The 22,127-nt window shown below is 55.0% G+C and overlaps 2 protein-coding genes across 4 annotated transcripts in view; one reads left to right on the top strand and one right to left on the bottom strand.

Moving 5' to 3' along the window:
* Window positions 1-450: 450 nt before the first annotated feature.
* The window catches only part of LOC117650261 (autophagy-related protein 16-1), a 183,139-nt gene continuing 161,462 nt past the window's right edge, over window positions 451-22,127 (bottom strand). For both annotated transcript variants that reach the window (XM_034393530.1, XM_034393531.1), the window contains 5 exons: window positions 12,523-12,640; window positions 11,437-11,619; window positions 7,994-8,078; window positions 3,583-3,729; window positions 451-1,905 (listed from right to left, as the gene is read on the bottom strand). In XM_034393530.1, the coding sequence (XP_034249421.1) occupies window positions 1,812-1,905; window positions 3,583-3,729; window positions 7,994-8,078; window positions 11,437-11,619; window positions 12,523-12,640 (627 nt within the window). In that variant the 3' untranslated portion in view covers window positions 451-1,811. The remainder of the gene's footprint in view (window positions 1,906-3,582; window positions 3,730-7,993; window positions 8,079-11,436; window positions 11,620-12,522; window positions 12,641-22,127) is intronic.
* LOC117650262 (lipopolysaccharide-induced tumor necrosis factor-alpha factor homolog) lies at window positions 10,600-17,727 on the top strand. Of its 2 annotated transcripts, none has more exons than XM_034393534.1 (4): window positions 10,600-10,754; window positions 16,853-16,966; window positions 17,042-17,213; window positions 17,316-17,727. In XM_034393534.1, the coding sequence occupies exons 2-4, from the start codon at window positions 16,855-16,857 to the stop codon at window positions 17,419-17,421; spliced, it is 390 nt and encodes a 129-aa protein (XP_034249425.1). In that variant the 5' UTR covers window positions 10,600-10,754; window positions 16,853-16,854; the 3' UTR covers window positions 17,422-17,727. The 2 variants fall into 2 exon arrangements, with proteins under 2 accessions (XP_034249425.1, XP_034249423.1); XM_034393532.1 differs by lacking the exon at window positions 10,600-10,754 and adding an exon at window positions 10,807-10,915.

Here is a 22,127-nt window from a genome sequence, read left to right on the forward strand (position 1 = left end):
CGAGAGCGGTCAAGGGTGGGGGCGGTTTTAACGCGCCCCGTTATCTGGTCAGACATTACAGTTATTCATGCCGGCAGAGGTTCGGGCACTTCAGCGACCGAAATGAGGAGAAAGGGGCGTCGGGATGCAGTGGTGAGAGCGGGAGAGCGGAGTAACACAGATGTACCCAAGAGGTCAAATTTGTATCACTTTATTTCTCATTATTAAGTTATTATGCATAGGAAATGGTACAGGAAAATGTGGTAGGGAAGGCCCCTCAGGAAAGGGAGGTGACAGTTGAGGTTTCAGTACATGTAAAGACTGAAATGAGTATGTTAGATTGGAAAACAAGATATTTCGTTAGTGAGAAAAGAGGAGAAAGCTAACACTTTTCATCAAGGCCAAGCCAAAAAGTTGTGTATAAAAAAGCAATACAAAGGAGGTCTACTCAACGCTGGTCTCGAGGCCAAATGACTTATCAATTCACATTTAGTATAACTTAAGTTGTTGACAGTGAATGTACGAAGTGAACAAAAGAATTGAAGGCTCCTGCGCAGAGCGGACATAACCCCACGACATATCTACACAGAACTAAACATGTCAGCGGCAGTTTGGAGTTTTAAATCTGATATCACAGACAGTAGCTTAGATCAGATTAACAAAATTCAGACAATTGACAAATGTGATTCTACTTTCTACGACGCCCAATGAGCTCTTTCCAGCTCCAGGAGGTGATTTGTTTTATTTATTTTATTTACACGGAATAGGAGAGCGATGCAAACAGAGGACATCCTTCCCAGCCGCCGTCTTCACTGAAATTCCTGAAGCAGCACAAAAACTACTTGGAATTCCCGTCTTGATTAAAGAAAAAAAAACGTGGCCGCACTCCAGTCTCTAACGTGATTTCTGAACGTACAATAATTCTACACAGTAGGTAAAATGTAAAATCCACTAGAGCACCAAAAATATTATGTATTACAATTCACGACGTTCTCTCACTTTTCTTGATATGGTCCCAAAACACATGGTGTATTGGAATGTGAGCTCGCAACCAGTACGACTAAACTGGAAATATGTACATCGTGAAGCACAGTAAAAAAAAATGGTCACCACCGCGTCAGTCAAAAACCTGTGGTCTTTTTTGCTGAAGAAAGTATTAGACGTTAAATTACACTAAACGAAAACCTACTCTGTCACTAATGATTCATTAATTCACAAGCAATACGTTGATTTTTGTTATTTACATCATACAAATGGCAGCATAAAACACTCCTAGAGTTTCTATGGAATGTAAGTGATTTTGAAAGTGCTCCAAAAAAACACGTGAAATCATAATGACGTGCAGGCTGTCATTCTCTACAAAACATAGGCCCAAGTACGAGCGAATGCAATAACCGCCTTTCAGCGTGTGATTTCACACATACAGATTGCTCGCACATTGAAGGCTCGAATAACTTAGTAATATCTTCACACCTCTCTTAGGCACAAAAGAGAACATTGAGCAAAAGTAGATTATTTTACAAATGGCCTCGGCAAGAAGCATACCCACAAGAAATAATACTAACATTAACGAACACAACTCTATCTCGTTAGTTACAAAAGACAAGGTGATGTGAAACAACGCACATACAAAAAAGAAAAGCGCGGTCATACGGTGATTTGATCGCCATTGTTTCATAAATGTTCGATTTGATCAGGTACCATCTTTTCAGCAGTCTCAATGATGTTCAGATTCAATTAATTTCGTGAACAAACATAATTGCAGTTGATGTTGACAACTGATCCATGAGCTTATTGGTGGCAAGTGGCTGGTGTCATGCATGAGGACATGTTCAGGCATCACCCCACACGACGGCAGTCTTGGCGCGGTCCACGCTCAGCAGGAAGCTGCCGTACGGATGCCACGACACAGCAGTCACCGCGTTCCTGGGCAAACCAAACCAGGGTCTAAGAGGGTGGGTGGGGGAACGACAGACACGTAGATGAAAACATGCACGGGAGGGAGTCAGGAAGTGGCGGGACGTCGTGAAGAAGGCAAATCAGCAAAGGACACGTTCAAGCAACACAAAAGAAGGAAAGGAAAGGAGAGGCGAAGCGCCATCACACGTTAGCAACAACAGAGTAAAAATGTAAAGGCAGCAACGATTCTAAGCTACAGAACTAAAGGTGACAACCTACCACTAGTTTTAACTACACTCTAAATCGAGAGGCGGCAATACCAGGGTGGCCACTCAATTCCAAAAATGAAATTCCCGGTTTTTTCCCGGTATTTCCCGGTCAAAATTAAGGCTTTTCTAGGTTATTTTAGTGGTTCAAAGGCGCTTTTTCAGGGCGCGGCAGCGCCTCGGGAAGGCTTTGACCGCTGATAGTTTGGGAGCAGTGGTCTTGCAAAAATGGTCAAACAGTGAATAAATTTCAGAAAATCACCGTTTTTGCTGACTTTGAGTGGTCACTGCATCCAATTTAGTTGCGGTCAAAGGCCTCCCTCGACGCCTTACTATTCTAAAGACCCTACTCTTTCATGTACCGCCTCGGGAAGGCTTTGACCGCTGATAGTTTGGGAGCAGTGGTCTTGCAAAAATGGTCAAACAGTGAATGAATTTCAGAAAATCACCGATTTTGCTGACTTTGAGCGGTCACTGCATCCAATTTAGTTGCGGTCAAAGGCCTCCCTCGACGCCTTACTATTCTAAAGACCCTACTCTTTCATATACCGCCTCGGGAAGGCTTTGACCGCTGATAGTTTTGGGAGCAGTGGTCTTGCAAAAATGGTCAAACAGTGAATGAATTTCAGAAAATCACCGTTTTTGCTGACTTTGAGCGGTCACTGCATCCAATTTAGTTGCGGTCAAAGGCCTCCCTCGACGCCTTACTATTCTAAAGACCCTACTCTTTCATGGCCCGCCTCGGGAAGGCTTTGACCGCTGATAGTTTGGGAGCAGTGGTCTTGCAAAAATGGTCAAACAGTGAATGAATTTCAGAAAATCACCGTTTTTGCTGACTTTGAGCGGTCACTGCATCCAATTTAGTTGCGGTCAATGGCCTCCGACGCCTTACTATTCTGAGGACCCTACTCTTTCGTGGCCCGCCTCGGGAAGGCTTTGACCGCTGATAGTTTGGGAGCAGTGGTCTCGCAAAAATGGTCAAAAAGTGATTGAATCCCCGAAAGTATGATTGTCATTTCATTGGATGATGTTGATTGTAGACGTGCAATGATTATCTTGAGTTGAGTACCCCTTGCTGCGGCGCCGACGACTACGACTGAACCTTCAGAAGAAATTGACCTACAAGCAGCGCAGGCCTTTTTCGCCTTTTTCCCGGTTTCAATATGAAATTCCCGGTTTTTTCCCGGTTTTTCAAGGAGATTTTATTTTCCCGGGTTTTTCCCGGTTTTCCCGGTTTTCCCGGTCGGTGGCCACCCTGAATACCCCCACACTTAATGGGCGACACTTTGTATTGACAGTGTCCAGGTTTAAGTGCCAATCAAAAAGCGGTACAGAAATTATCACCTTTGCGACACCAGGTGTAACGAAAACAGAATCGGAGAGTATTCGAGAAGAAATCAAAAAGCTAAAGCAAATCGGCTCGAAGCAAGATACTTACTGGTGCTCCTTCAGAATGTGCTCCACTTTGTTGGAATCGACGTTCCAGACGTAGACGGCGCCGTCCGCGGCACCCACCGCGATGAAGTGGGCGTCGGGGCTGAAGGCCGCGCGGGTGAAGTCACAGCCCACCTTGAAGCCGTCAGCTCTGAAAACAAAAGACACACACCGGTAAGAAGCGGCAGGGATGGTGTAGTCCTGGTCCCTCGCAAACCCTATAGACGGATTTCTTGATTCGTGCCGCCGTACAACGAACGACATCAATACCAGTATCTCTTTCTCGGAGCCGAAAGCACAGAATGTTTTTCTTTGAAATATGCATGAAGAACCGCAAACTACGCGTCGTGTAGCGCCTAAGCCAGCTGCAACCTATTTGTTCACAGTAGAGGCAAGTGAATTACCTACATTACGCGAGCCGAGCTGTCCGAATTAGGAGGCATTAAGAGCCGAGATATAGCACGGCCGCTTCACGGGCCTCCGTCTGAAGGCCAGGCCTGAAGGCCAGGCAGACCCCTCGGCTCCAGAGTTCAACTAATCAGGTCCAACGACTAACGGGCCGCCGGCCTGCCCGCAGTCCCTGCAGTGCGGCGGTCCAGGCATGGTCAGCGGGAAAATACTTGTCCGAGCTGAGTCACATCCCGTCCAGCGACCACTGCCGCTCCTTGAGCAAAGAGAGTTCGCCGCTTCCCTCTAAAGTCCTTTATTGGCTTCGGGCTGAGCAGGCCGCAAGCCAGCGACGGCACTTTTGCGCAGCCTCCTGCGGCCCACTGCCGAGCCCCGGGGCCCCGGCGCCACGGCCCTGCAAAGCAGTCAACCAGTGTTGTGCGCCATTGAGCCGCCGGGCCGCCGTAAAAGAGCGGAAATTGGCTAAAGCTCTTCCTAACGGAGGTACAACGTCGCCGCCCCGGGCACCACCGTTCATTACCAACACCAGGCCCACAGACGGGGAGCGTCCGGTCGCCGTGGCACTGCCTGCACCTGCAGCATCGCAAACCTCTCGGCGAACCTCCATCGCAGTTAGAAGATATTTGGCCGTGGTAAATGCTGAGACACCAAACTTGCACCAGAACCCTCTCACCTAACTTTCTGCTTCGGTGCCATTCTCGCAAGAGTCAGTAACTTGACTCATCTTTATATCTGACGCAGGCGGTATGTAAGATTGCATAAATCGCTAAAGCAAAAGTATTTGACTCTGACGCGCAGAAAACCGATGCGCCGAACAAAGCGTCACAGTGATAAGATAGTGCGCAAAGCAGGGCGGTGTGTCACCGACTGCATCACTGGCCGCGACTTGTGAGACTTATCTCAGCATATAAGACGTCGTTCGGTCCACAGGACGACAGACCGACAACAAGAAGCGTCCATCCGAACCACGCACGCCGCCACATCCACGAGTCGTCAGCGCCAGTCCCTCCTTCGCTACTTTTCAGTGAGTACACTTTGTAGTGTGAGCCCACCTGGGCGAACGAGGCAGTGACGATGGCCAGCCGGTGACACTAAGGCCGAACCGTTACGCGAAAGTTACTGTGCCGAGGGAACGCGGGGGCCGGGGATGTAAACAGTGCTGGACAAAGTGGCTGTAAAGACACGCAGCCTGATTTCCAGCAGCGGACCGAACGGAGTATTCGGCCCCCGGGCTGGGGTCTCGTCCCACGCGATGCGTGGTTTGATGGGAGGGGGAGTAAAATGTGGGCGACATCGGTCAGGCCGCTTTCTTAATTTTGACCAGCATTTCTCGGATAAATGGAACGCATTAGTGTGGAACGCCGGAATGTTACGGGAACAGAGAGAGAGAGAGAGAGAGAGAGAGAGAGAGAGAGAGAGAGAGAGAGAGAGGCCGGGAGGGAGGGGGATGGGATGCCACCACAGAGAAACACACAAAGTCGCACAACGGAGAACGGAGCCGAGCCAGCCAAACCTCGACACACGCACACGCAAAAAAATGTCATTTTCTAAAATGGCCGGTGTTCCACGAGGAAAGGGGGCACGAGGAATAGGGGCGAGGGAAGGTGGCGGTAGTTCAATCTGTGAGAGCGACGTAAAACGGCACTGGCAGCCCTCTGTGTCCCCGGCGGCCCCGGCGGCCCTGGCTTCCCTCCGCCAGGCAGACTGACGCGCCCTCTCCGCGCGGTGCATGTCAGCGGGAAGGGACCAAAGGACGTCGCGACGTCGCCGGGCTGCTTTTGCCCTGTTACGCTGCAGGCACGGCCGGGGCACGGCGTGGGGCTGTGGAACGCGCGGAACGTTCGACACGAGCACGGCGGCAGCCAGGCGGCAGCCAGGCGGCAGCGCGAAGGGCACATGACTACGACCCAGGCCCGCAGGTACACGGCCACCGCTATCAAAGGGGAGCGCCAGACAGGTCTGCAGCTCGGAGTGAAAATAAATTACACCCCTACGTTCATTATGTGGGTAAACAGGCTGTAGCGAGCGTTGCGCCCCGACCCCTCCGCGCCACTGCAAGCGTCGGGAGGCTCGCCTGGCTGCACTGCCACAGGAGTAGGGTTAAATATACAAAGGGAATTCGGCCCGAAGGCCCAACTTTCGGTAGCATCACCGAGTAGCGTTTCGATACCTACTGGTAGTTGTGGCGAGGCGCTGAGAAAGGACTCAGCTGTGGCGGCCCGTTCGAGAAAGACTCAGTCAGATAGGAATCCAGCAGCAACTGAGTCTTTCTCCAACGGGCCGCTACAACTGAGTCTTTTCTCAGTGCCTCGCCACAACAGAGTATTTCTTACTGGTAGGTATCGGTTTGTCGAAGCTAAGAATTCAAGCCCATGGGACTGAAAAGTTGATTCTGCTGTGGCTTTGGGTGGGATGATCCATGAAACGGAAACGGTAGACAGAAGAGAGACAAGGCAAACCCATCTCGTGTTGTGCAAATGCCAACTTACAGGGGGCTCAGATGCTCGTGCGACTTGCTTTTACCCGCTTCCCGGCTGATTTGTCCCCTGCCCTGCCCCGTTCAAGGAAAAGTCGATTCCTGGCCGACGCGTCCGGGGCAGTGTCTGGGGGCTGTGTCCGGGGCAATCAGGCCGGCCGTCATTTCCGCGTCGGCCTGTTTGCAGTGTGGGCGCGCCCGATATTTTTACTGCCCGCGGCGCTGGCTGACGACCGGCCGATATCGGGCCGAGCCGCGCGACACGCCGCCCAACTCGCGGTGCAGCGCGCTGCATAATGCACGCGCTAACAGGGCCAACAACTTGGCTACGCGTGTGGCGCCGGCTCGGGCGCCGGCCAACTTGGCCCAACTGAATCGCTTTGTGGACTCGTTCCGAACAGTGGCTTCCGGTCGCGCGCTCGCACCGTCACGGGGCCGCCCTTGGGTGCGAGAAAGACAGCACTGTCGGGCATCAGATTGCCGCCGGGCGGCGCAGCACTGCGCCGCTTTAAAATTGCATCTCTATAATGGGCGGGCCGCGGCGGCCGATGGCGGTGGGCCCAGACGAAATCCGGTTACATAGGCCCGGTTTCGACTCCGACCCGGCCCCGACCGGCCCGACCCGGACCTCGATCCGGCCCGCCGGCCGAGACCGGCCCACGACCGTGCAAAGACCGGCCAGACCGGCCGAGGCGTGCGCGGCGGCCGAGTCCGTGCCTTAGGACCTCTGAACCCTCTGAGTCAAGCCCCGATACGATGGCCCACCGAGTGAACTCGCGCGCACGCTGTAAGATGACGCCACCAAAAGTTGCCGTCCCTACAGTTAGTCCGGACTGTGCGGTTCCACGGACTTACGCATGGGAACCATCTTCGGGTGCGCGCACTCTAACCGTAGGGCCGACTTGGCCACCGGATGGCTCGTCGGGGCTGGCCAAGGCTTGCCGGGTCACTATACGGGGACCGGTCGTAATCAGGCCGTCCGGCCCACCGGAGTCTGGCCGGTCTTGTCGGGATTAGGCCGGGTCCGGCCGGATCGGGCGGGTCTGGCGGTCGGCCGGTCGGACTCGTAATTGGTCTATGGGCGGGACTCGTCGAGTCTGGTGGCGGTTGGGGCCGACACTGCACGGCGTGGCACGGCGTGGCACGGCACGGCGTGGCACGGCATGGCGTGGCACGGCGTGGCACGGCACGGCGTGGCACGGCACGGCGTGGCACGGCACGGCCGCAACGCGCGGCGTCCCTCGAAGTTTGTTAGCGGCTCATTCATGCTTGATGTGCTGCGGGCCCCGGGCGAGTGCCGCGCGACAGCTCCTGGACGCAACACAGAGACATAATCCGTAATAGTTCTCGCAGTCCCTCCCAAAGAATTGATGGCTCCGGCGGACTTTCCTAGTGTTGACTGCTCCCGGAGAGTTTCTGTGGGTCTTCTTCGTGGACTTCGGGCGAGGCGGGCGGGGGCGTCCTCGTCGGCCGCTCCTCCCCGCCTCTCGTGTTTTTGTCGAGAGCAAAGTAAAAGTAGGGTGTGGCTTACGTGAAGGAGCAGACGATGGTGTTCATCCTCAGGTCCAGCATCTTGAGGGAGTCGTCACGCACGCAGCTCAGCAGGTACTTTCCATCTGAAAACAAGCAGGGCGTGAGAGACTCGAAATCAGAAACTGGCTCGCGACAAAAAAAGGTCATCTCTCTTCGAAAGCGGCCGTCGTGCGAGACAAATCGGACCGAAAACGACACGCGAGTATTCACCGCATCCCCGGTTATCGGCCAATTAGCGAAAGCCTCGCGGTCGGGCTTGGGCCTCTCGGACAAATTGAGCCCCGCAACTGTAGCTCGGTACGCCAATACCAATCAATTAATGGCATTTGAATAATCCGCGCCAGGGCCGGGCGCCCAGGGCCGAGGGCGCCGCGTACACGTCCTGCGGGGCCGCCGCGCGGGGTATCGCCGCTGCTGGAGTAGAGCCTCGGGCGCGGGGTATTCCCGGCGCGGCGTACCGACGCAGGGCCCGCGCGGCGTACCGGCGCAGCATCCCTGCGGCAGGACCGCTTCGCGGTGGCGCCCCTAGGTGGCGCTAGTCGGCTCTCGCGGCGGCAGTCCCTCGGAGCGCGGCGTATCGCGCTCTCGGCTGCTGGAGGCATTGTCGACCCTCCATCCCATGGTTTATTGCGACTACCTCAGCAGCACGCGGGGGAGTGCTCTCCGTTGCATTCACAGTATTTCGAGATTTTTCTTCGTTCCGTCATCACATTCTTTTCATTTTAAGATGAAGACCTCTTAATAGTAGATAAAATACCAGGATACATTGGCATTGAAGCACTTTGAGGTCTCAAATCGGCCTGAATGAGGTTCCACCCATACCCCACGATTCCAAAAACGAAAGAGGACAGAACTACGAAACATCCAGCAGTGACGCGTGCAGATAGTCGCACTGAATGATCCTTCCGAAGTGTATTGAGTGTTAAAGATGTTTTACTACGATATTCGGAAAATTGCGGAAACCCAGCCCATGACCTCGACCTCCCCGACCCCGGCGGTGGCGGTGGCGCGCAGCCCTTCGCCTTTCTCCGCGACCCCCGGCACGGCCTGGCACGCCGGCCTGGCACGGCACGGCCTGGCACGGCCCGGCCGCCGCAGCCCGCTGACCCCGCCGGGCGGCCTGTGATGGGATGATCCACATCGGTGCGGAAACAATACACAGATGTAAACAATGGGTGCTCCGCGCGCCGCGCTCAAACGGTGTCAGATGCATTCTGGGCTGCATACCGCGGGCAGGGCGGCAGGGTCCGGCAGGGCGGCGCACGGCTTAAACTAGACGGGCCGTTTTTCTTTCCGCCGCCGCCGGCCGGCCTTCGATCGGTGTGGGAAATGATTTCGGGAAGAAAAGCCGGATGGGCTGCCCCGCCCCGCCTCGCTCCGCCCTGCACCGGGCCGCGTATGCCATTCCGGTCACGTCGCATCGGGAGCACGCCGAGCAAGGACGCCGCGTCATGAAAGGAATTTCCAGCATTCGACTCCGCGAGCTCTGCCACGCGGTTCGTAAGTCGTCCTCCTTCCGCGCTAACAGCCTCCCCAAAGGCCCGACGCGGCCCGACGCGGCCACATCACGGCCGTAAAAATAAACTTCTTCATCTGGACACGCCATTAGTCTCGCTCGTTTGATGGCCGTTAAAATGGGCAGTCTTGACAAAACCAGAGGAAAATCAAACAAGCTTACGCAAACGACGGGGCGCAAGCACCACTGCACGGAGCCCCCGCGTGCGCGCGCGCACACACGCGGACCCTAACCTGCCCGCTTATCGAAATAAAATGCCTCTCCGAGCTATCGCCGTTTATAGCCCACTTTTCCAAGTGTCATTTTGAAAACCCCCGTGCCAAGGCTGCCAGGGCTGCCAAGGCTGCCAAGACTGCCAAGGCTCAACAGTTGCCGTTCAATCACCACTCGGGCTAGGGGACACGGCTCCCATTTGTTTACATGCGTGCCGCCATTCACGGCGTCGCCTGGCCGCGCTCCGCGTGCCCCGCACTGCCCTGCACTGCCCTGGCAGCGTCCCTTCAGTCCCTTGCACCCGGCGGGGCGCCGCCAGAGGTGCCGCCGGCGCGCAGATAGGCATCTCTGGCACACCGTTTCCTACGCGGGCAACGAAAAACAGGATTCGCATTCTTCAGATTGCTGGAAAAATCGAGTTCATTCAAATAGTCGCTCGATGAGGTCGGCCGGCGCGAGCGTCCACATTTTTGCACGTCTCCGGAGCCACGCGTTCCCGTGCAACGGTTTCCACTGCGCCCACGGTTTCATTTTTTCCTCCAGCCTCTCGGCCAATCTATTAGGTCACGCCCTGTCCGCCCCTCAGCCACGCGCGCTTGGACGAGAGTCTCTGGCCGGGTCGTCGTGTGTTACGCACTTTACTGCAGGCCTTTTTGGCAGTCCTTGACCGCGGCCTTGCCGCCCCGCGCGTCCATTGCGCGTCCTCAGCCTGGATTCCAGCGCCGCGCGCCTCGCGGCTCTGCTTGGCGCCTCGCTTGGCACTACTGCCTGGCACGCGTGGCGTGGCGACGGTGCTCCCAACAGCGCCGCGCCTAATCCTTGAAGTGACTCACGCCCTCGACACATATCGAGCGCGTCACCCGATAGGCGTCCAGATAGCGTCCAGATAGTGGCGATAGTGCCGAACACACAATATGCGCACCGGACGGCTTCAGTCGCAGACCTTGGCCGCACTGCCCGCCTCGCGGACCGCACCGCCGTGAACCCTGCTGCTCTCGGGACCATCACAGCACAAGAAAACGCGGCTCTAGTGAGTGTAAGAGTGTGTGTCTGTATGTGTGCAAGCCGTGTGTGTTCTTTATGCAGCACGACGGTGCCTGCTGGTGGTCGCGGCCCCAGCGCCGCCCTCTATGATTAGCCCCAACCCCCTGGAGGGCCCCCGGCCGGCCCCGCCGATCGGATCACCGTGCGGTATGTGTGCTTTACGGGTCTGACTTTGACTTCTTTACTCGCCGCATTATCGAAGACCACACTGCGAAGCGTGGCGCGGCGCGGCGGGGCACGATAGCAATCAGTGAATGGCTTCATCCGGACAACGGGCCGGTCAGAAAAATGCGAGCAGTGACGTCTTAGAGCCGCTCTCTTACGTTTAGCCGAGGGCCAATTCGTTTTCGTCGTCCTGTCGATCTGTGGCGTCAGATGCACGATGTGTTCGTATCCCCACGCTTAAAATCTTACGAAGTATTTTGAGCATATGTCAGGTAAAAAACTACTTAGTTTGTTATACGAAGAAGTAGTTCGTAAATTACGAAGTATTTTCTTTGCAAAATTAAGTATGTGCTCAAAATACTTTGTGATAACAAGGTCCTTTTCTTTGTTAGGCCAAAAATAGTTTGTGAAGTTCTCAAAGTGCCCCAGTGCCCCAGTAGCCACTTTTTCCACTCTCCGGCGTAACCCGCCGGGTGTTTTTTATCTCTGGTCGCTGGACTCACCTCTGGACAGGTCAAGGGACGTGATCTTGCCCTGCAGCACGATGTCGTTGACGGAGGAGGCATCCGTTCGCGAGTCCCAAAACCGGATCCTCTTGTCGAAGTGGCCGCTGATGATGGTGGTGCCGGAGCCGTCGCCCGTCACCAGGTCGTTACAGCTCGAGCCCGCGAACTTGGTCTCGATACCTGGGGGAGGGGGAGACCCAAACAGTCATCATTAGATCCGCGGAACAAATCGCAAATAAACGACCCGGCCAATTCGTAGATGTGGGCCTGCGACATTCTTGGGCCGCGTGGCAGCGACCCGCTAGAAAAAAAAAGGACGAAAGGGAAGTCTCGTGCGCTTGCAGTTTGAATATCAATTACGGCCAGCTAAGGGCGGGTAATCGACAGCAATTAAAAACGCCTCTTCGTTGCCCCCCACTTATTCTGCAAAGCAGGCAAATATTATAAATTTCACCGTACTCGAGGAGGGGCGGGAGTAACGTTTTGCACGCTGCTTGCTCGCCGATTCCGCCTCCGCTGACCCCGAGGAGCAGCAGCGCTGCAGCGCGCCCGTTATCAATTTACGTTTCACACCAAATTACATGCGACAAATTGACGCAGGGCTGCCGTCGCTGCGACTAATTAAAAACCCTGGGCAGTGCGCTGCTGCAGCAGGCATGCGCCGGGATGGCAGCGCCGGGATGGCAGCGCCAGCGGCTCGGGCCGCCTTTCCTATTAATTGCAGGGGAGGGCGACGTACGCATGTCCACTGTGTAATTTCATCCTCGTCGTCCTTTTATTTGCATCCGAATTAATTTACCGGGGCGACGATGATGGGCGCGGCCAAGGCCCATGGCCAGGCCTGCCGGCCCGCGCGGGGAGCGTTTACGTAGAACACAGAGTGGCCTGACGGACATTATCCCGGGGGTAAGCATTGCCTCATTCACTTCTTTTTTCTTAGTCACGTGTTTAATTTAGGCACGCCTCGGGATTCACCGCGGGACACTCAAGGCACTGGCTTCAGTTTTCAATGATTGCTGTTAGAGCGAACAAAAAAAAAATAAAGGGATTTGAAACTGTTCGCGGCTACGCGGGCCTACTCACATGCGCGGCTTCGCAGGTCCCAGATCTTGAGTGTTCGGTCGTGGCTGCCGGTGACCACCTTGGACTGCTCCAGGAACTTGGCAGCCATCACCTTACCGCTGTGTCCAGTCAGCGTGTGCTGTCGACAGAAACAAACAAACCAACATTGAAAATTAATTGTAAAATTATCTAAATTTATTTCGGCTGCAGGGGGGGTAATGCGTGTCTGCCGCCAGCGAAGCCGTGCCGGTAGCAGCAGTAGCGAAAGTAGCGCTCGCCGGCGGTCGGCACTGGTCGGCACACGACACGGAACGGTCACACGACACTCGGCCGGGCCGCCGATTTGGACACGATCCAGCGGAATTCCGCCACCTTGCCGCCGGGGCGGGCACTTCGGGGGGAGCAGGCTGCTTCAATTACACCTGTGCAGGTCCACCTGGCCGGCCAAGCGTCCTCGAGGTCACTGCCAGGCGCACCACAGTTTTGGCGAGGACGCTCACTGAATGCGTGGACGCCGCAATGGGGGACGGCCGCGGCCAACGCGTGGCGGGGCGGGCGGGGCAGTCTTGACGATGGCCGCTTGGGGAGAGTGCGGGCCGTTTGGCGAACACGTCCAAACGGCCAGTCCAGGCGCCGCGAACTTCGACCCGCCCACCGACATTCCCAACCTTGTCTCCTACCTGTCGCTTGCTCTCTCTCGTCTTGCTCCCCCTCACGCGCTCTCTTTCTACACACACACACACACACACACACACACACACACACACACACACACACACACACACACACGTGCGCGCCCGGACGTGCGTCCGTCCTGTATTCGCACCAAGCCAGAATCGCACTCACCCATACAGAGCCGCACGACAACACCACAAACAAATCTAAATACACCACCGACACACATTCACAAACACGGACACGCGCACGCGCGCGGCCAGGGCACACACCAAAACACACACACACGCTCAAGGTACACGCCGGGGACATGTGTCCGGCCAGCGTAGCGGAATCTCTGAGAGAACACGCAGAGGGACGTGGGGTCGTCGCTGGCCACAAATAATTTGATAAGTTCCATATTTGCGTGTCCAGCGGGCGTCGTTTGCAAAATTTTCGGCTTTTTGGGAAACAAGGTAAGCGGCGGGCATTCGCAGCCGGGCCACAGTTCCCACAGTCCGCGACATCCTGCTGAGAAGTCGGCAAAAATATCGGCATGATGCCCTAAAAGCCGCCGTAAAATACGGCAAAACGGGCGGCGAATCGACCTCGGAATCGACACTGTATCGAGGCGACGCTGAAAAGCTTTACCGCCCGGCCGACTGTCTGGGTGGCCCGCCCGGCCGGTGGACGGTGACCGCGAGGCGCCGCGAGGACAATTTCGGGGGAATGCTGACGCCGTTCGGGAGGATACGAGTCACTCAGTACTTGTGCCTCCTGCGGCACTTTCTCCCGCAGGGAGGCAAAGTAGAAGTGGCGGAGCATGTGCAGGGTACGTTCGCCTTCTTGCCAGTTTCAGTTTGGATTTGTACCAAAAAGGCTGCCTATAGCACTCCAGCAGCAGGGTGCCGGAAATATTCCTAAAAACCGGCCTGCGCTCGAGTTATTATGATTCAAGTAATTGAAGTGACTTTTTGTTTTGTTTGCATGACCCGCTACTTACGAAAAGGGGCAAAAACAATGGGCCGGGTGTGATGGGCGTTCGCCGGCGTTCGCAGTGTGGCGGCCCGGCCTCAGTCGGTCAGTGGGTTGGGAGATTGGCTCTGGCCGCAGCGAAGAAAGTGCAACAGTGGCAATTTTTCAGCGTGCGAGGAAGCTGAGAGAGAGGGAGGGAGAAGGGGAAGTGTCCAAAGCGGCGGCCCTTGCACCCCGGTCTGCGGCGCTGCGGCGCGCTGCAGAGGTCAGTGAAATTCTGCAGGGGTAATTACCGAGAGACCGGGATGGCCGACCTCACACGCCGAGCCGCGGCAGCGCGGCCAGCGCGCTACCACCAGCCACATGATTCGTCCCGGGCTTCAGGCATTGTTTATTCGGCTGCACCTATTCCGGAGCGCTGCGGCGTGCCTGTGGCAAACAACTTTTCGCGAGGCAAGGGCCGCGGTGTAGGCGTAGGAATGAAACAAGGGGACTCTGCGGCAGTCAGTCCTAAGAGGAGCTTTGCGTGTTTGTCGCGGTACCGCTACGGGAGCACACGCTTTCTTGGCATTTCGCAACACCGCGGGCCGCACCTTGGCGCGCCTTGGCACACGCACAGCCCGTGATTCGTCATGGTGGCCATCGCGGGAAGTACGCATCCCCAGAGCAGTGGGCACGAAAGGCCGCGCGAGTAGGCAGCCAGTAGCACACTTGAAAAAGAATCGATTCGATTTGTGACACATCTGTATTTGGAAAAATTATTTTGGAATTTATGAGAGGATTTAAGACCACGAACAAGGTGCTAGGGTTGTGGCCAAAAAGAGGGCATCTTGTCAATATAACAACGTGATTTATCTGTTTTTTTTTGTTTTTTTTTTTTTGTCTGACGTGACTTTTTGACCCAAAAATTAAGGCAGACCGCAATGGGTATTCGTATTTCATGTTATCCAGCAGAATTCTGCGCTTCACTTATGGATACCACCCTGTCCGTCCATTTCGCAGTGTGGGTGATAAGAACAGGCCATGCTGGTCGTAATGATGCCCTGCTCTCTTCAATGCAATTACAGATCCTATTAACAAGGCAAAGCTATACATTACGTGTAGTATATTAAACATCGATTTCAATTTGTTGCCGACCGGGAGCGATGAAGGTTCGTGCTTCCAGCGACACTTTAGCTTCGCCCACCAGCAGATAAAGGCTGCATCTAATGAGGGCATATTTCGCCTTGGCAAAGGCATGTTTTCTGGAAATCAATTAGCGAGCAACGACAAACACAGCACGCGTCCCGGTCACGCCCTTTCCGTGTCAGAAGGTCGAAGCGATTGCCCATCAGCCACTGCAGTGGCGTACACTTCGGAGAGATTGATTATCCAAATGAATTGGAGGGGCGGACCAGGCCACAGAGCGAGTGACTGTCTTTTCGCCCCCTCCACATCAAAAAGACAAGGCGGAGAGCTTTTCTTGATAGTCGTCATTCGAGTGGCCATTGCGCACATCGCAGCAAGTGTGAGAAAGGCGCGCGGGAAACTGCGAATCGAATGGAGGGGGTTCGGCCGGCCCGTCCGCAAGTTCGGCGTGTCGACTCTAATAACACAGATTATAACGGCAACAGTGTCATTGAACCACGGGGCGAGCATCTCCATTCACAGTGTGTGAGGGATCGGGGATCCCACGGCGGAAAACGAGCGCCATAAATATTGCGCGGGAAGAGCGAAATTCGCGCGCAGCGACACGCCTCTATCAGCCATTGCAGGCGGGCTGCTGCAGGCCTCATCAGGGATGTGTCGCACCGGGCTGCGCGGTGCGCGGTGCGCACGGTGCGGGTGACAAAACAAGGCCTTTCTCGGAACCGGCTCATTCCGCGACCAAGGGCTCATTAGAACGGCCCACCCATCATTAGTGTTCGCACCTTGGAAACAGGTTCACGACATTAGTGCCTGCTCCGTACCGCAAGCCGGGAAAGAACCACGCCACTCTTCCTCCTCCTTCTCCTTTTCAAGTCGTTTTCGGCCCCGAAAACTGAAACAACAAAATTGTTTCTGACAAACAGGTGTTTGTTTTACACGTGTTTCCTCGTAAACACCATAATTCTTGACAAACAATTTATATTTAACTGCTTCGTAGATAATTAACGCATTTTCGGGACTTTTGCAGCTGTGACGCAAATGCTTGGATTTAGATTGAGTAATTTGCAAGCGGCAGAAGAGAGGGGACATATTGTGTAATAGAGCTAGTAATTTAGCCCCAGGACGGTGTGCCGCTACAGTTCCCACACCCATTGCGTTTATATTTACTCCAATTGCGTATGGCATGATGTCTGCCTTTTGTGACAAAGCACTGCCATAACTAACGCACACATTCTCACAATTAACGTGAGGTGTGGGTGTGTGTCCGGCACGCCAACGTGCCGAGGAGATTTCAATATTTAACCGTCTCCCGCGTGACAGCCTGCGTGCAATTCGGCGCGGCGAGCCCCACGGAACACAATGCCAACGCGTGCGGCACGGACCGGCGCCACGGTGCACCGAGTCTTCCGGGTGGCGGTGGCATTATAAACGGCACTGCAGCCGGACGCTGTCGGGGACGTTGACACTCATTTAAAGCCGGAAAGCATGTTGGTTCAAAGTTTTTAGTATTAGGGAAGGTTGGGTTAGGTTAGGTTGCCACCCTCCAAAAAACATGTCAAGCATGAGTCTTATTATTTCTTATATTTGTTCTCAGATATGTGGAGCCCAGACGTGACCAAAGAATCAGTCCACCAGCCTCCTCCAATGATGCATCAACCTCACCAAGGAATGCACCCTCCACCCCCAGTCATGCACCAACCTCCGCCAGGTGCGTCTCTTGAACTTGCTCCCAAAAACGAGACACCAAAGTCAGCAGCTTCACGAATGTCCTTCTTCCTTGCAGCGTACGCGGCGGCGGCGCCGGCTGGTCGAACCGTGACAATCATCGCCATGCCAAACCTTTCCCACAATCCAGCCCACCTCACCTGCCCCACCTGCAACTCCAAGGTCGTCACCGACGTGGAGTATGTGACTGGCACCAGGACACACGCGGGTGCCATCGTCTTGTGCATGATGTAAGTAAGAGAGAGAGACTAGATTTGATAACGAAGGGATAGTACTACTTCCACCATTAATTTGGCAAGCCACGAACTAACTCGCACGTTTTTATTTTACAGCTGCTGTTGTCTTCCAGGCCTCATCCCCTACTGCTGCGACTCGTGCAAGACGGCTGTCCACACGTGCCCGGTGTGCAAACAGTCCCTGGGCGTCCACGAGCCGTAGGAGAGTGGCGCTGCGCTTTGAAACGTTGACGAAAGCGAGACCAAGAAATACGCTCACTCTTTTCCCTAGTGTCAGACAGTCCAGCATGTTGGCCCTCAGTACTTGGGTAGCTTAAGGGTTAGTTTTTGCTGTTAGGGAGTGTTTGTTTTTCTGACAGAATATCAACGTCAATCACGGTTAAAAGTCAACAATAACTTATTTTAATGTATATTTATTTATTTTGTAACCTAGTTAAGTTAATATCTTGTATGGATGTCAACTATTTTAAGATTATTTAAAACCGATTAAAACAAAATTAAGACAACACAGTGCAAAACGATTGGGGTGGATTCCAATCGCGCGAAGGCCACGCGCAAAAAGAAAACCTGCGTTTGTTAGAACACTCACTTTCCTCAGACGCAAAGTGACTCCCGCGCAGAGTCGTCCATCTCGTCGAACATCTCATTTGACCTGCTTCCGCGGACGTCTCCCTTCGGAGGCGCTCATGTTTTATGCACATATGGGATGTGAAAATAGGCCCGGATTCGCCGCTATTTGTTCTCGAGTGGGTCATAAACAAAGCGACCAACTTTCCTTACAAGGAAATGTCCAGGGCCAAAGGCTGAGGGACAATGATGTGACGAACATGAATGTGGCAGGAATTGAGTCACCGAACTCTCACTGAAAATGATAAATAACTTGGGTGATGTGGTGTTCTACTCGGAAGGATGCATTTTTAGAGAGACCTGGCCTACATAGCACTTTTTGTGACTACGCGGCTCAAGTTCCACGGTGCAGGAAGAGAACCCCCTTAAAAAAATGGCACTTTGTGATGGCCGTGGGACGCGAAGATGATATTCCTTGACTTGAGTGCCCTGGCCAAGAAGGCACACGCCCTGGATACGGACAGAATACAGTTACGCGAAAGAGGGAGAGACAACACGGGCCCATTTCCCCGATTCAACTCGTCAGAGCGCATTAGAGGAGGGCGTCGGACGGGACCGCAAGCAACGAGTAAGTGATGGAGTGAGTGCCCCGCCTCTTCCTCTAGCGCCCCCCACCACCGGCTAGGAAAAACACATCACAGATTAGATGGCAAGTGTCCCAAACACCGAGGCGCAGTTCGTCCCTCTTGGGTCACGCAGACTCCGCTCCGACAGAAACGTGTGCAGCTGAATTACACTTGTACGTAAATGAGTATAAAAAGGCAGAGGTTCAGCCCCACCCCCGCAGTGGGCAGATTCTCCCATCCAAAATGGAAACGCCGGCGCCCTGTGCATACATCATCGTTAATAAACCACACTGGCATTACACTTCCTAGAACAAGCTGGCCATTCATTCCTGCCAAAAGGGACAGCATCCTTTATCGGGGATGCCGCCAAGTTGTGTAGTGCCACGCTGCCAGGGTACCATTACCCCACTAACCAAGGCGGGACACACCTGCAAGATGAGTGATGAACTAAGTTGCCGGCCCGTCCACGCGCAGTCAAACGCCCGGGTCCGGCCCGCAGTCAAGCCCGCAGTACAGTACGCAGTGCCCGTCGTGAGAGTCACTTGAGGACACTCGGCCAATCCCGTTGCAGAGTAATGGCGCGGTTGAGTGTGGACTTGGCGCCGCGAGGAATCGCATAACATTCGGCAGAGACGACAGCATGTACCCGAACCCTTCCCCCAACGCCTCTTTGCCGGCGTTACTGGCCGATGCCGCGACTCGCTGGACCCGACCAAAATCCGGCTTGGCCCTTTTCACACGGCCCGGGGTCTCAATTAATAAACAACGCACGGCATCTTATCACCCACAAAACGGAATTCGCAACAGCCAATTAATCCCCTGGAGGCGAAAGTTCAGCCCTGCAGAAACGATGCGACTCCTCTTTTATTCCCGCAATGCATCGAAAAAAAAAAACAATAAAAAAACTAAAAACAACGGGCGGCCGTCGCCGAAATGAATGGGCGGCGGCATGCGTGCTAAAATAACGGCGAGTAGACAAAGCCTCGGCTTTAACGGCTTTATCGTGGGGCGCCTGGCCCTGCTGGGCCGTCCTGGACCAGCTGGGCCCCCTGGGCCGGCCAACAGCGCCCCCGGGGCCACACGGCCCCAATACGGCGCCCCGGGGGGCCGCCTTGCTCATCTTCACCTCATTGCTGGCAAATTGTTGCTGCTTCCGTGAGTGTACCGGAGTGGGCGCAGCCACGGGCCCGGCCGGGGCACCGCCCAAAACGGGCCGGTCCATATCTCAAACGGGACGCCGCGCGTTACTGCACTCACACACACACACACTCTCTCTCTCTCTCTCTCTCTCTCTCTCTCTCTCTCTCTCTCTCTCTCTCTCTCTCTCTCTCACACACACACATGCGGACGCTCGCGTCAGAGAGCAGGTGACTGATTTGACTCACGCTCCGACAGGACGTGGGTATTGAGCGGAGCACAATGTCAATGTCAACATCATAACAAGTTGTGCCGGCCGAAAACAAAATATCGCCCTGTCAAAATTGTAAGCGGCAAACAGACAAGACGCAAAACGAGGGAGAGAAATCAATCGGCGAGGCAAAAAGAAAATAGACTCGAGAGATGCCTTTGTTTGGGTGTGTGATTTAACACCTTGGGTTTGGGGGGAAATGCTGCCACAAAGTTGTGCAAAAGCAAAACGGAGACAAATGTCTACACTCTTAATATGGGGTGCCCAGAAACTGGGCGCCTTTGTCGCCTGCCCCACTTTTTAGGGTGCCAAATGTCGCCCAGTTTCTGGGCACCTTTGTCGCCCAGTCTCGGGGTGGACTAATCATGCAGTAACCGGCCCTCTCCCATGGTACAGCATGCACAGATGTCTAGTTCCTGGGCGACTAAGGTGCCCAGAGTCTGGGCACCTTTGGCACCTTAGTCGCTGCTGAGCCATGGGTGAAGGCAGGTTCCTTAATGGTTTGCCCACCCCGAGACTAGGCGACAAAGGTGCCCAGAAACTGGGCGACATTTGGCACCCTAAAAAGTGGGGCAGGCGACAAAGGCACCCAGTTACTGGACACCCTACATTTAGAGTCTAGATGTGATGTGGTCCGACTTTGGCAGGCCGCTGCGTCCAACCCAAGCTTGTTAAACGTACTCCCTCAACGAGGGGGACTGCTTTTGGAACTTCTTTTGGGATAGCCTAGAGTGTGTGATTAGCCAACCTGGGTCAGACGCAGCTCTTGTTCCTAGATTTGCATTAGCAAGGATCTTAAACCAAACAAACAAATTACAGTGATACTCTTCAGTCGCCAACAAGAGAATCATCTATGAGGCGACAACACAATTTTTAGGGTAGGCTTAGTCTAGTTGAGCGAAGTAAGATTTTTATTTTACAGACGTCCGAAACGAGCATTGAAACAGTCATTCTTCTTGATCCTCGTCACAAGAGAACAGGCGACGAGGAAAGATCCCGTTGTTGCGGCGGCTTAGCGCACACACGCGCGCAACATATGCACAATAACAATTGATGCAAGAGGCGCGAGAAATATACGAGACAAGCTTATGATGGATCGTCGGGCCTAAAAGCGGCAGCCGGGCATCAAAAATGTGTGCGTGTGCGAGAGGGGTGCAGCGGGTGGCGTTTGTGACGGCCTGCCTCGACCGTTATTAGCCTTTACAATGTTGTTGCACACAATGCACGCGTCATGCCCGACGCACGGCCGGCACGGGCCGCCTGGTCCAGCTGCCCCCTCCGAATTCCGTTTTGGAGATAATGGACTCACCGGTCGACGACGCCGAGACGCGCCCCAGAGGGTCCCGGAGGGGGCACCACCGCGAGTTACAGGCCGTGCCAGGGGCCAGAGGTGTGGCGACCCCGGCGGCGCCGCGGCTGCGAAATCTCCGCGCAACGAAAAGGAAACGGCGAACGGGGCGACTTTCGCCGTCGCCACACGCACCGGGGCGATAAGGCCCCCGTCGGGGTGTCGCGCTGTCGGCCGTGACGCCGTGTCCCTTTAATTGGCGCGCAGTGTCGCCCCACCAGCTTCCGTGTCGCTTTGAGCCTCGCCGCGCTACCTTTATTTGGGCGCAACGGATGTCGCGCGTGCCTTTGTGTGTGTGTGTGTGTGTGTGTGTGTGTGTGTGAGAGAGAGAGCACGCGCTTCGCATTCCTCCAGGACCGGCAGCCGGTCTCCTCTAGCTATGTAATAATACTCAGATAAATTAATTGCTTATACATTTCCCCACGCGATACCCGGGGAGATACGAATCGGCAGCGGCCGATGGCCGATGGCACTGCCCGGCGCGGGCTGGTATGGTAGCTGCACACACACACGCGCGCGCACACACACACACACACACACACACAGCGCGACACCTCGCGGAATGCGCGCAGTCCGCGCCGCGTGGGCGAGGTTCACACGCTAACGACGCGTCATCAAGCTGACCCACATTTTTGGCGACCGCGCTCTCATCGTTTTGGCGCGAAAAAAAAAAACAAACGCAAACAACACGAAAAACAAAAGCGGCGCGGGAGGGCGACGTGTCCCGGTGGAACACATAGCGGCTCTAGTGTAGGAGCAGCAGCCCCGCCGCGCGGCGTGAGGGACCGTGAGGGACGGCCCGCACGTGCGAGGCTAGGCCGCGGTGCTGCAGGCCGCGAGGCACCGCGAGGGGCGCGACCGCGCATAAAGGTGGCCGCCGCAATTAGCTACCAGTGCCTCCGCGCGATGGCGGGGTGGCCGCTAACGCAGGCCAACGCTGGGCAACGCACCGGGCCGGC

Source organism: Thrips palmi, unplaced genomic scaffold, assembly GCF_012932325.1.
Source record: "Thrips palmi isolate BJ-2018 unplaced genomic scaffold, TpBJ-2018v1 HiC_scaffold_5, whole genome shotgun sequence".
Taxonomy (NCBI): domain Eukaryota; kingdom Metazoa; phylum Arthropoda; class Insecta; order Thysanoptera; family Thripidae; genus Thrips; species Thrips palmi.